This window comes from Chrysochloris asiatica, unplaced genomic scaffold, assembly GCF_000296735.1.
Source record: "Chrysochloris asiatica unplaced genomic scaffold, ChrAsi1.0 scaffold00493, whole genome shotgun sequence".
NCBI lineage: Eukaryota > Metazoa > Chordata > Mammalia > Afrosoricida > Chrysochloridae > Chrysochloris > Chrysochloris asiatica.
The window spans coordinates 164,966-178,818 of record NW_006409011.1 but is presented as its reverse complement, the minus strand read 5'-3'; the positions used below and the strand labels follow the sequence as shown (position 1 = coordinate 178,818).

General features: G+C 38.9%; 1 protein-coding gene across 1 annotated transcript; it reads right to left on the bottom strand.

The window, feature by feature from the left end:
* Window positions 1–844: 844 nt before the first annotated feature.
* On the bottom strand, window positions 845–1,783 carry LOC102829045 (olfactory receptor 7D2-like). The gene has a single exon (XM_006877411.1). It carries the CDS (start codon window positions 1,781–1,783, stop codon window positions 845–847), a length of 939 nt encoding a protein of 312 aa, XP_006877473.1.
* Window positions 1,784–13,853: the final 12,070 nt, after the last annotated feature.

Sequence of the window (13,853 nt, the reverse complement as noted above, 5' to 3'; positions counted from 1 at the left end):
TGGACTCAATAACAACTGGTAAAATGGGGACAGCCAGGAGCTCTGGTAGCATAGTGGTTACGAATCGGGCTGTGAACTGCAAGGACAGCAGTTTGAAACTACCAGCTGTTTCATGGGAGAAAGATGAGGCTTTCTGCCCCCAGAAAGATTTATGGAAACCCTGTACAGGGTTGCTATAAGTCAGAACCAACTCCATGGCACATAACAACAACAACAACAACAGGGTTCATCGGAGTCCTGGTGTGGTGTTGTGGGTTAATGCATGAAAGATCTTATAAGATGACATATAGAGAGCCCTTAGTATAGACCTAATGGGTGACAGGCACTAAAAGATGGTTATTTTATTATATGTATTTTAATCACACTTTATTCATTAAAAAAATACTGTGATATACACACATAACGAAATCTCCACATGCAAGCCTATAGAAATAAATTAAGGTGAATGATGTCAATAGTTTTAAGAATATATACCAACATTTGAGAAAGTAACACTATAGAAATGCTTCCAATTTAAGGTTACAACTCACTAGCATAGAAATAAAAAAGATACAGAAGGACCACAAAGGAATCAAGACAAAGTCTCAGAATTGTTCTTGGCATAATAGTATTGAGCATATTAGGTTTTACAAAAGACAGGACTGAAGAGTCATCATAGAAATTATGGATATTAGTTTTTAAAAAATATGTAAACACTATGAGAGAGCAAGTCATATATCCACCATGATCAGGTAAAAGAATAATATGGTTTAAGAGATCCAAAAGTTGTGACCTGATCCAACTTCAGACTCAATGCATTTTACAATTGGTACCCACAAATCTTAGTTCTGGAGTCAATGAACCATCATCGACAAGAGGCCACTCTGCTGAGGAGCCTTGCTAGGGCCCCCTTGACATCCTTGTTCCTCAGACTGTAGATGAAGGGGTTAAGCATGGGGGTGACCACAGCGTACATCACTGAGGCTATTAAGAAATTTTGGGAGGAGTGAGTCATTATAGAAGTGAATTGGGCTCCAACACCTGTTCCATAAAATAAAGAAACAACTGAGAGGTGAGACCCACAAGTGGAAAATGCTTTTTGCTTTCCTCCAGATGAGGATATCTTACTGATGGATGAAACAATTCGTGAGTAAGAAAACAAAATCACAATGAAGGGGAAGACCCCCAGCACTCCAGTCATAAAATAGATCAATGTGCCATTCAGAAAGGTATCAGAGCAGGCTGCCTTGAGAATCCATGTCAGTTCACAAAAGAAATGTGGAATTTCAAGATCTTTACAGAAGTTCAGGTGCATCATCAAAGATATATGGAGGAGAGATACCATGACACCAGTGAACCAGGTAATAAACACCAGCAGGCCACAGAGGCGGGAGTTCATGATAACTGTGTAGTGCAGGGGGTGACAGATGGCCACGTACCGGTCATAGGCCATCACAGTCAGAAGTAGAGTGTCCAGAATAGGAAAACACATGGAAAAAAAGACCTGGGTGAGGCAGTCCATGTAGGAGATGGCTTTGTTCTCTGTCTGGATGTTCACCAGCATCTTGGGGACTACAGTGGTACTGAAACAGATGTCAATCAAGGACAAATTTGAAAGGAAGAAGTACATGGGGGTGTGGAGATGGGGGTCAGAGCTGATCACCAGGATGATGAATAGGTTCCCAAGCATGGTGATCAGGTACATGGTCAGGAAAAGACCAAATATGAGAGGCTGCAATTCTGTATTGTCAGAGAGTCCAAGCAGGATGAACTTTAAAGCTCCAGTTTTATTTCCTGTTTCCATGTAGCTGATGGATCTACCAAGAAACAAGCACGTCTTATTAACAACAAGTTGGCATCTTGAACATAATATCAATATTGACCACTCAAATTATTTATGGAGTCACATCATTTCACATGATCTCATTTTACTTATAAATTTGGTGGAACCCTAGAAAATGGAGTCTCTACTCCCAGCTTTCTTTGTTAAACTTTTGCTTTGTAAAAATTCTGTCAGATAGTCACGGAGCTTCAGTGATAGGACAAGTCAACTACATGTGCCTATTGACAGGATACACTTAAAAGAACACAGCATCACTTCAGTGGGATTCCTGTCCAAAATGCATGAACTCAATCTAAAGATTAGGGAACCAAAGATAAACCCAAATTGATGGGCATTTGACAGAGTATTTGACCTATGCCTTTCAAAATGGCAATATTATGAGAGGCAAAAAGTCTCTGGACTGTGCCAAATTAAAGGAGGCAAAAGAGCTATATCGACCAAATACAGTGCACAATTTGAGAATTTCTTTTGGTATAAATGACACTCAAAAGAGGAATGACTTCAACAACATGTAGTGGCAAGAATGGGTTCAAACATAGCCACAGTATGGGAGCGCCGCAAGGCTGCCCAGTGTTTTGTTCTGTTATACACAAGGTGACTTTGAGTTCAAATCAGCTTTTTTCTTTCACTCTCCACTTTACCAGGGACTGGTCTTTCCTGACAACATATCCAAAAAATGAAAGACAAAATCTCACCATCCTCATTTCTAAAGAACATTCAGACTGTACTTCTTCCAAGATAGATTTATTTGTTCATGGTATTTTCAATATCCTCCACCAATACCATAATCAAAATGCATGCATTCATCTACAGTCTTCTATATTCACTGTCCAACCTTCACATGCCTCATATGAGACAATTGAAAATACCATGGCTTGGGTCAGTCCTCAGACTGACATCTTTGCTCTTTAATGCCTTAAAGAGGTCTTTTGCAGCAGATTTGCCAATTGCAATAAGCCCTTTGATTTTCCCTGGACTCCTGCTACCATAAAAGTTCATTGTGGATCTAAGTGTGGTTCTGTGGGATAATGCCCTGGGCGCTGTGGAATAATGCATTGGACCACAAGGTCGGTTTGAACCATAAGGTGGGCAGTTCAAATTTACTAACTGCTCCTTGAAAACCTTATACAGGGTCACTATGAGCTCAGAACAGTCTCGAAGACATTTAATCACAACAGTAACAAAGCAAAATGAAGTATTTGACATTTCTCCATTTATCATATTTAGTGATTAGTTGTGAAGATTTTCATTTTCTTTATATTAAGGTGCAATCCATACTGAGGTGTTGATCTTCATCAGAAAGAATTTAAAATCCTCTTTACTTCCAGCAAGCAAGGTTGTATCATAGGCACATTGAGGTTGTTAATGAGTCTTCCTCCAATTCTAATGACAGCTTCTTCAAATAATCTAGTTTCTCAGATTATTTGCTCAGTATACAGACTGAATAAATATGGTGAAAGGATACAACATTGACCCACACAATTCCAGATTTTAAGCCATTCAATATCTCCTTGCTCTGTTTGAACCACTATCTCTTGGTCTATGTGCAGCCTCCTCATGAGCAAAACTAAGTGTTCCAGAATCTCTAATCTTCAAATATTATCCATACTTTGTTATGATTCACACAGTTGAATGCCTTTCCATAGTCAATAAAGGAAAATCAAACATCTTTCTGTTATTCCTTGCTTTCAGCCAAGATCCATTTGGTTAGAAGTCCTCTTCTGAATCCTGCTTGGATTTCTGGCAGCTTCTTGTCAATGTACTGCTGCAAATGTTATTGACTATCTCTACCAAAAATTTTAGTTGCATGTGATATCAATGATATTGTAGGATGGTTTATACATTTTGTCAGATAACCTTTATTTGGATTGGGTATAAATATGAATCTCTTGCAATCAGTTGGCCAGGAAACTCTCTTCCAAATTTCTAGGCATAAATAGATGAGTACATCCAGTGCTACATCAGTTTGTTGAAAGGTGTCTATATATATACCATCAATTCCCAGAGCATTGTTTTCACCAATGCCTTCAGTGCCACTTGGATTTCCTCTTCCAGTACCATTGGTTTTGGATCTTATCCTATCTCTGGAAATGGTTGAAATTTAAGCAACTCATTTTTATGCAGTGACAGTGTATTCGTTCCATCTTTTGATGCTTTCTGGGCCATTCAACACTTGTCCATAGAATCCTTCACTACTTTACAAATTGAATTTTTCCTTCTGTTCATTCAGATTCCAAAATGTTGAGCATGTTTTTCCCTTTTGGGTTTCAAACTCAAGTGCTTTGCACATTTCATTATAAGACTTGACTTTGTCTTCTTGAGATACCTTTTGAAATTTTCTGTTTAGCTCTTTTACTTCATGATTTCTTCCAGTTGCTTTAATTTCTCTAGATTCAAAAGCAAGTTTCATGTATTTTTCTGACATCCATTTTGGTTTTTCATTTCTTCCATGTCTTTTTAATGATCTTTTCATGTCTTCATATATAATGTTCCTTATGTCATCCAAAACTATTCATTAGTTTCCAATGCATCAAATCTGTCCTTCAGATGGTCTAAATTCATGCAAAAGGTCATATTTTGGCATTTACAGACTTGATTTTCTTCAGTTTCAGCCTGAACTTACATATGTGCGATTGATGATCTCTTCCACAGTCAGCTTCTGGCCTTGTTTTAGCTGATGACATTGAGCTTCTCCATTGTCTCTTCTCAAATGTAGTCACTTTGATTCCTGTGTATTCAATCTGGTTAGGTCCATGTGTATAGTCTCCATCTATGTTGTCGAAAATAATACTTGCAATGAATACGGCATTAGTGTTGCAAAGTTCTATCATGTGATCTCCAATTTGGTTTCTATAATCAAGGTCATATATTTTCCAACTAGAAGTCCTGATGTGGCACTGTAAGTTAATGCTTTGGACTGCAGAGTCAGATTGAACTACAAGGTCATTGGTTTGAGTTCACCAGCTGCTCCTCAGAATTGCTATACAGGGTCATGATGGGTCAGAACCAATTTGACGGCACTTAACAATAACAGTCCTTTCTCATTGTTTCCAATGTCTTCAATACAATCATCGGTAATCATCAATGCATCTTGATTGCATATTTGATCAAATTCATAATGAAGAAGTTGGTAGAATTCATAAATTTCTTCATGATTGGATTTAGTGCTTGGTGTGTAAAGTTGAATAACAGTGGTGATAATTGAACTTGTTATGCTCATTGTTGTTGTTGTTGTTGTTGTAAAGCATAGGTTTTCTAAGGAGCAGCTGATGAGCTCAAACCAATGACTTTACAATTCAAATGACTTTGCAGTCTGACGCATTAGCCCACAGTGCCACACCAGGTTACGTGCCTTTTATTCAGCTTCAGATCATAGGGACCCTATACATAAAAGAATGAAACACTGCCCAGCTGAATTGTCTTTATATTTGAGCCCATTGTTACTACCACTGTGTCACTCCATTTTGATGGGGGCCTTCCTCTTGTTTAGCTGACCCTCCACTTTTACAAGCATAATGTCTTTCTCCAGGCACTTGTCCTGCCTGACAACACACTGAAGACTCAAAGACAAAGTTTCACCGTCCTCACTTCAGAGCGACACTCTGGCTATACTTCTTTCAAGACAGATGTATTTGTTCTTCTGGTAGTCCATGGTACCTTCCATAGACTTTGCCAACTCCAAAATTCAAGTGCATCAACTATTCTATTGTTTTCCTAATTCACTGTCCAGTAAATTGTTGCTGTTGAGTGCCATCAAGTCAGTTCTGACTCATAGTGACCCTGATAGGGTTTCGTAGGAGCGACTGGTGAGCTTGCACAGCAGTTTCAACTGACCTTGTAGTCCAGCACATTAATTCACAGCACCACACCAGAACATTTCATTAAAATTCCAAATTTATTTGCATAAGGATCTCCATATTTCTAATGATATTTTCAACATTTTTGTGGTTGTCTCAGTAAGAATTTATCCAATTTGCCTATTTTTAAAAGAACCATCCATATTGATCTGCTGTATTATATTTAATTTCCTATTGTATTAATATTTTCTTTGAATATGATTATTTTTTCTTCAGCTATCTCTACATCTATGGAGTTCTGGTGTGGCACTGCAGGTTAGTGTGCTGGACTGCAAAGTCAGTTTGAACCTCAAGGTCCGCGGTTCAAGCTCACCAGCCACTCCTCAGAAACCCTATACAGGGTTGCTATGGGTCAGAGCTGACTCGACAGCACTTGACAACAACAACAAACTTTAGCTCTAATATAACACTCTCTTTCTCAATCCTTGAGACATATGGATAGACACCAACTTCCTCATTGATTTTCAATGTTTCAAATTTTCTAAAATATGCATTTCAGGCAAACCTCTGATATGCATAGTCCACGTTAGAACCACGCTCTTCTTCATATAATTCTGCTTCTCAGATTATTTGCTCAGCATATAGATTCAATAAGTATGGTGACAGGATAAAATTGTGGCACATACCTTTCCTTATTTTAAAGTACACAGTATCCCCTTGTCCTGTTCAAATGACTGCCTTTTGGCCTGTGTACCAAATCTTCATAAACACAGTTAAATGTCCTGAAATATCCATTTTTCACAATTTCATCCATAAATGTGTTATGATACACACAAATACCTATGTATAGTCAAAAGAGGACCAGTTAGCATATTTCTATCATTCTCTGTTATTAGACAAACTCCATCTGCATTAGCAGTGTTATCCCTTCTTTCACAAACAATTCTAAACCCAACTTGGATTTTGGGAGACTCTCTGTCAATAATTATCTTCAATAAAATTTTACTTGCATGTGATATTTAAGATACTGTTCAATGATTTCCACAATCTGGTGGGTCACCTTTCTTTGAAATGGACACAAATATGGATTTCTTATAATTGTTTGGCCAGGTAGATGTCTTCCAAATTTCTTAATACAAATGAGTGGGTACTTACCTCCAGTGATGCATCCGTTTGTTGAAAGTATTAAATTTATATCTCCCAACAAGATGATTTGACAGTGGGAACAAAAATTGTATTAAATATAACAACTGTGGGGATGGCACAGAACTGCATAGTGTTTCATTCTGTTGTGTGGAGGGTCCCTATGAGTCGGAACCAACTTAATGATATCTAACAAGTTATGTTGTTGTTGTTCAGTGCTGTTCAGTTGGTTTGACCCATAGCGACCTTCTAGAGGGTTTCCAAGGAGCGACTGCTGAGCTTGAACCACCAACCTTGCAGTTCAAACTGACTTTGCAGTCTAGCGCATTAACCCACAGTGCCACACAAGGACAAGTTGTAGCCAGTAATAAAACAAGGAGCATACTAATATTTGAAAAATACTTACAAAAGAAGGAAAAAAAAAAATGGTCATATAACATGATGATTTTTCCACTCATAAATAAACACAGCAATTAAAACTAAGCATTAATATATTATTTTCAAGTATTGAAAATAGAAATTATATTTTAAAATGCAATGGAACCTGTGAGAGATCGAACTTGACAGGACTTCCTTGTTTTTCCAGGTCTTGCAAGTTTTCTGCCTTGGACAGAGAGCAGTCTTACCACTTTTCTATCACTCATTTTAGTGGAAAATATTTGAGTTTTTTTTCTCTGACAGGTTTCTGCCTTGTACAGATTTTGGCATTCGAAGGTTTTACTTTCATAATTTCTAGTTTTGTCAAGTGAATGTTGAAATAACTATTTCATATGCTATTACGTAGAAAGGGAACAATAAAAATAAAATAGAAATTATTATACACAAAAATTGAAGATCAAAAACTACAGCCTTCAGTATTTATTGTACCTCTACGGAAAGTAAACAAAAATCCTCACAACTGGACCAATAAATAATATTTTGATAAATGGAGTAAAGATTGAAGTTGGTAAAATTTCATTTTGTTTGGAGCCACAATCAACCCTCATGGCAGCAGGAGTCAAGATATCAAATGATTGATTTATTAGACAAATCTGCAAAAAACTTCTTTAAAATGTTCAAGAGCAAAGATAGCAGTTTGAGGACTAAGGTGAACCTGACTCAAGGCATTGGGTTTTCAGTCACCTCATGTACATATGAAATTTGGACAATGAATAAGAAATACCATAGGAGAACTGATGCATCTGAATTATAGTACTGGAAAAAGAAGATCAAAAGTACCATGGACTGTCAGAAAATAAACACATCTCTCTTAGAAATACAGTCAGAATGTTCCTTAGAATCCAGGATAGCGTGACTCCTTTGCTCATAATTTAGACTTGATCACAGGAGGGCCCAGTCACAGGAGAATAGCATTATGTTTGGGAAAGTGAGGGGTCAGTGAAAAAGACCCCCAATGAAATGGACTGACACAGTGGCAGCAGAAATGGACTCAAACATAACAATTGTGAGGATGCTGACGGACTGGTCAGTGTTTCGTTCTGCTGTGCACAGGGTTGCTATGTGTAGGAACTGCCTTGATGGCACATAACAACAATAAGAACATACACAAAAAGAAAGAAATTAGTCATAAAGGTAAGAATATATTTCTGGAATTAAGTTCAATGAAACATGCAAATATCTGGTAAGGTAGTCAAGACAAAGGAAGAAAGAAAGGAAAGAAAACAGTGTGAGCAAATACATTCATGGTGGTAGTGGTGGTTGTGTGCTGTGGAGTCGGTTCCAACTCATAGAGACCCTGTACAGGGTTTCCGAGGTTGTAAATCTTTACAGGAGCAGAAAACCTCATCTTTCTCCTGTGGAACTCATAGAAAACTAGAAAAGCACCCTTAAAACACACATAGGAAATGTCTTAAATTAGTAGAAAATATTACATACAACGTATTGCATTAGGCAGCTTGAGCACTAAGTTGCGCCTGACCCAAGCCTTGGTATTTTCAATAACCTCATATGAATGTGAAAGCTGGACAGTGAATAAGGAAGACCATAGAAGAATTGATGCTTTTGAGTTATGGTGTTTGAGGAGAATATTGAAAGTGCCATGGGCTGCCAAAAGAACCAATAGATCCGTTTTGGAAGAAGTGCAACCAGAGTGCTCCTTGGAGGCCAAGATCGCCAAACTTCATCTCTCATACTTCAGACATATTATCAGGAGGGACCAGTCGCTGGAGAAGGATATCATGTGTGGTAAGGTGGAGGGTCAGAGAAAAAGAGGAAGATCCCCAATGAGTTGGATTGGCCAAGTGGCAGCATCGATGGACTCAAGTATGGCAACAGTAGTGAGGTTGGCCCAGGATCGGGCAGTGTTTCACTCTGGTGTGCATAAGTTCGCTATGGGTTAGTACCTACTAGATGGCACCTAACAACAACAGTTACATACAAGGAGTTGTGGTGTGGCACTTGTGGGTTAGTACATAGACTGCAAAGTCAGTTTGAACCACAAGATCTGTGGTTCAAGCTCACCAGTTGCTCCTTGGAAATCCTATACAGGGTTGCTACGGATCAGAACTGACTCAGTGGCACTTAACAACAATAACAGTTATTACATACAAGGACTCCTGGTGTGGTACTATAGGATAAGTACTGGACTGAGAACCACAAGGTCTGTAGTTCAAACCCACCAGCTGCTCCTTGGATATCCTACATAGGATTGCTATGAGTCCTGATGTGGCACTATAGGATAAACACTGGACTGCTAACTGCAAGGTTGATGATTCAAACCAACTAGACCAGCCACTCATCAGAAACAGTATACAGAGTCACTATGAGTCGGAAGTGAATTGATGGCACTTAACAGCATTATAAACAATTCCTGTGGCACTAAAGGATAGACAATGGACTGCTAACTGCATGTTGAGCTGTCCATATATACCAGCTGCTCCTTTGAAACCCAATACAGGATCTCTATGAGTCAGAAACAACTCAATGGAACTTAACAAAACAACATTATATAAAAGTGGATGCCAAAATGTAAAATTCCTGGTAATGAGAGCTACATACTGTATCTAACTCAAGAGGACAGACTGTTATCCGTTGCACCCAGAGATCTGATTGCCTTGTTGTTGTTGTTGTTGTTGTTGTTAAGTACCGTTGAGTCAATTCCAACTCATAGGAACCCTGTATAGGGTTTCCGAGGAGTGGTTGGTGGGTTTGAAGCACCAGCCTTATAGCTCAAACTGTCCTTGTGGTCAAGAGCATTATCCTGCAGCATCTCATCAGAACACCTTAGGAATGAGAATCCACTTATTCCTCCTTCAATAATGCCTTTGCCAGTATTAACAGCCTGTCAGCGGAGTGCTCTCCATTGTCTTTGTTCTCCAGTGTTAAATCCTATGGTTCTCAGCTAAAACAGCATTTCCTCAAAGAAAGCTTTTCTGAGCCCTCCGTGCGTGCCCACAAAGTTCCATTCCTATAGTCATGTTGTTGTTTTTGTTACATGCCATTGAGTCAGTTCTGACTCATAGCGACACGGTTTCCAAGGGGTGCCTGGTGAGTTTGAACTGCCAACCTTGTGGTTCAAATGACCTTACAGTCCAGCGCATTATTTTACAGGGCCCTCTATTTTTCTTTTGTGAAAAAACAAATTCCACTGTCATCTAGTAGAGATTCTGACTGATAGCAAGTGACCCTGTGTGGTATTTCCAAAGCTGTAAATTTTTATGGGAATACACTTCATCTTTCTCCCTCATAGCAGCTAGTGGGTTTGAAGCCACAGATATTATCCTACAGTGCCACCAGGGTTCTTTTCTTCTGCACTGTACAAATCATACTTGTATTTTTATATTCACCTATGGAATTATTTGATTAATATCTGTCTCCCTTACCACAAATCAGACATGAAAATTCAGAGATCACATTTGAAGTATTTTTATTTATACTGGTATCCCACTGCTTTTCATTCAAAGAGCACAGATAGTTGAATGAAGTCTGAACCAAAAATAATCAGATATAAGACAAAAGGATAAATCTATAAACTAATCTCACATTAGCTAAAGAATACAAAAATCTGAAGAAAAAAATGAAATAATCTGTTAGATAATATAGCATACTCCATTACCAATTAATGTTCATCTTTAGAATGCAAAAACAAAAAAAAACCTGCCTAATACTAGGCAGACATATACAAAGTATTTGCATGAATTGATAAATGAAGAAAATGCATAACTTTATCATAATTTAGTTTCTTAAACTGAAATGCATTTAATAAAAGTTAACAGCAATGATGGAGGAGGAACAGAGCAGAATATCCATCATACAAAATGGAAAATGATTGTATTTTCTAAAGATGATAAAGAATAGTCTTGTGAAACCAAGAATTAAACCAAGTGTCATCATTAAGCCTGAGAAAAATAAAAATAATCATTTAACATTGTTTCTAATGATTCAAAAGTAATTCCCTAAATTAAGAAATAAATGTGATCTATTACAAAATCAAAAGCAAAATGGTCATTATTAGCTACTGATAATGATTGCCTACTTAGAACAAAGAAGTAAGCTTACACACAATTGGAACTAATCAATGTCAGCAACTTTCTTATGTACCTACAAACAACTTGTGTTGGTGGTGGTGGTGGTGTGCCGTGGAGTCAATTCAGACTCATAGCAATCCTGCATAGGGTTTCCAAGACTGTAAATATTTACGGGAGCAGAAAGCCTCACCTCTCTCCCGTGGAACTGCTAGTAGTTTCAAACTTCTGCCAATGAGGTTAGTAACCTGACTCATAACTACTAAGCTACCAGAGTTCCTTACAAACAACTTGCAGGAAAGATAATAGGGAAATAATGTCCTTTCATATTTGCAATGACAATAGAGATCATACCTGTCAGAGAGTGGGCATTCAGCACACATTTGATGAATAAGAGAATGCACACCATCTAGTAGAAACCCACTAATGATAGGTGAGAAGCAGAGGATTTTAAACTTTAGTGTTCCTCAGAATTACCTGGAAAGGGGATCCCAGAATAGCACAGTTGCCAAGAGCACCAGCTCTAGAATCGGAAAGCCTGGGTTCAAATCTCAGCAGCACCGCTTCCAGCTCTGTGTTATTGGGACTCAGTTGCTTCTCTCCAAAATGGAACCAATAGCCTTACTCTTGGGCTTCTCATGAGACTTAGATTATCTAATGCATGACGTTCTTAGAACATAGTAATGATCGAATGAATGAAACTGAATATTCCTGTAATTTAGAATCACCTGGTGAGCATGTTTAAATGGATCACTAGGACTCACCCTCAGCAGGTCTTTGGTGGGACCTAATAATCTGCATGTCTAACAAGTTCCCAGATGAGACTGATGCTGCTTACCCACAAACTCCACTTTGAAAATTATATAGTATAGTGACGGTGGTTATGTGCTGTGGAGTCAATTACGACTCATAGCAACCCTGTGTAGGGTCTCCGAAGCTGTAAATCTTAACAGGAGCAGAAAGTTGTACATTTCTTCCACAGAGCAGCTGGTAGATTTGAACTCCTGACCTTGCGATGAGCAGCCCAGATTGTAACCCATTTTACTACCAGAGCTCCTTAGATAGTATAGTGGAATGAGGAAATCTTGATATGATGGGCTGAAAACTTTATGAAAAAGAGTATGCTTGGTGGTGGTGGTTATGTTCCATGGAGTCGGTTCTGACTCATAGCGACCCTGTACAGGGTTTCCAAGGCTGTGAATCTTTACAGGAGCAGAAAGCCTCTTCTTTCTCCCACGGAATAGCTGGAAGTTTCGAACTGCTGACCGTGAGGTTATCAGACCGATTCGTAACCTCTATGCTACCAGAGCTCCTTAAGCGTATGCTTAAGGACATGTCAATTCTAACTGACATTGTGAAAGACACTGCTTTCCAGAATGTGAGCTAGAGTTGGCAAAAAGCATCTGCCATGGAACCTTAAAAAGATTACTAACCAAGAAAGTAAACTCCAGAATTTTAAATAATAGTTCTATGACATTATCAACTGTGTTACCCTATCCCTGCTCCTTCCCCACCACTGTCTTAGTCCTCTTTGTCCCACAGCATCAAGTGACAGGGTGGCTCTTGCAGCTGGCCTCACCTAGCAAATGTTTGTACCACCTCTTCCTCCTCTGTCAGATACTAAAGACTGACTCTGCCACCAGGAATGACAGGGTGATGGAGTCTGTCGTGAAGTCATACCTGGCTGATGTGTCTTAAGGGCTCAAGTGTGTTCTCTTCCTGGCCAGGTGTCAGTGAACTACTGGAGATGGGTACCAGGGAAGTATTTATGGTTTCTCAAGCCTTGGGGGATAATTTCTCAGCATTTCTCATTAATTAAATTGTTTTTCTGATGCTCGGTCTCCAAGTCCTTTAGCTCCCTTGGGGTAAAGAGCAAATGGCAGAGAGGAAATGTGTGTGGTAATTCTGTTTCCAGACAGGCAACTTTGGAGCCAGGTGGATCTCTTTGCTCTCCCTGGGGCCCTTCCTACTGGAGGAGTTTTCATCACTGTTGATTCAGCTTTGAGGGAAAGAGGTTGTCCCTCAAGAATGTGTTTCTTTTGTCAAGACCCATGTCACTGTAGTCCCAATGCTTGGGATCTTAAAGTAATACTCACAAAAAATGTGAGATGCACCTGTGTCAATGTATCTCTCGTGACTAGCAACCTGGTATTGAGCTGTAGAGCTAAAGAAAGTCATGTTTCAAGAGGAGAGTCAATCTTGTAAAATGATGTTATTGAGTCAAATAAAATAAAGACTAAAAATATCTCAGATTTAATAACATGGAAGACATTAGAAAGAGCAAGTTTTGTGGAGTGATGGGAAGGTGCCTACTTATAGTATGTTTGGGAGTGACAGTGAAATCCTTGAGGAATGCAAGTGATTAAGTGTTAGACTACTAACCAAAAGATCAGCAGTTCAAATCCACCCAGAGGCATCTAAAAGGAAAAACCCAGTCCTTTACTTCTGAATGATCACAGCCTTTAGAAACCCTGGGAAGGAGTTCTATTCTATCACACGTAGTAGGTTCACCATAATCTGAAACACATGCGCTTGTCATGAACCACAATTGACTAGATGACTACCAGTTTGGATTTGTAGGGGAGTGTTAGTGGGGAGGGAGTCCTGGTGTGGTGCTGTGGGTTAATG

Bases quoted from the DNA above. Each gene is read 5' to 3' on its own strand.
- LOC102829045 (XM_006877411.1), bottom strand. From the start codon at position 1,783: ATGGAAACAGGAAATAAAACTGGAGCTTTAAAGTTCATCCTGCTTGGA.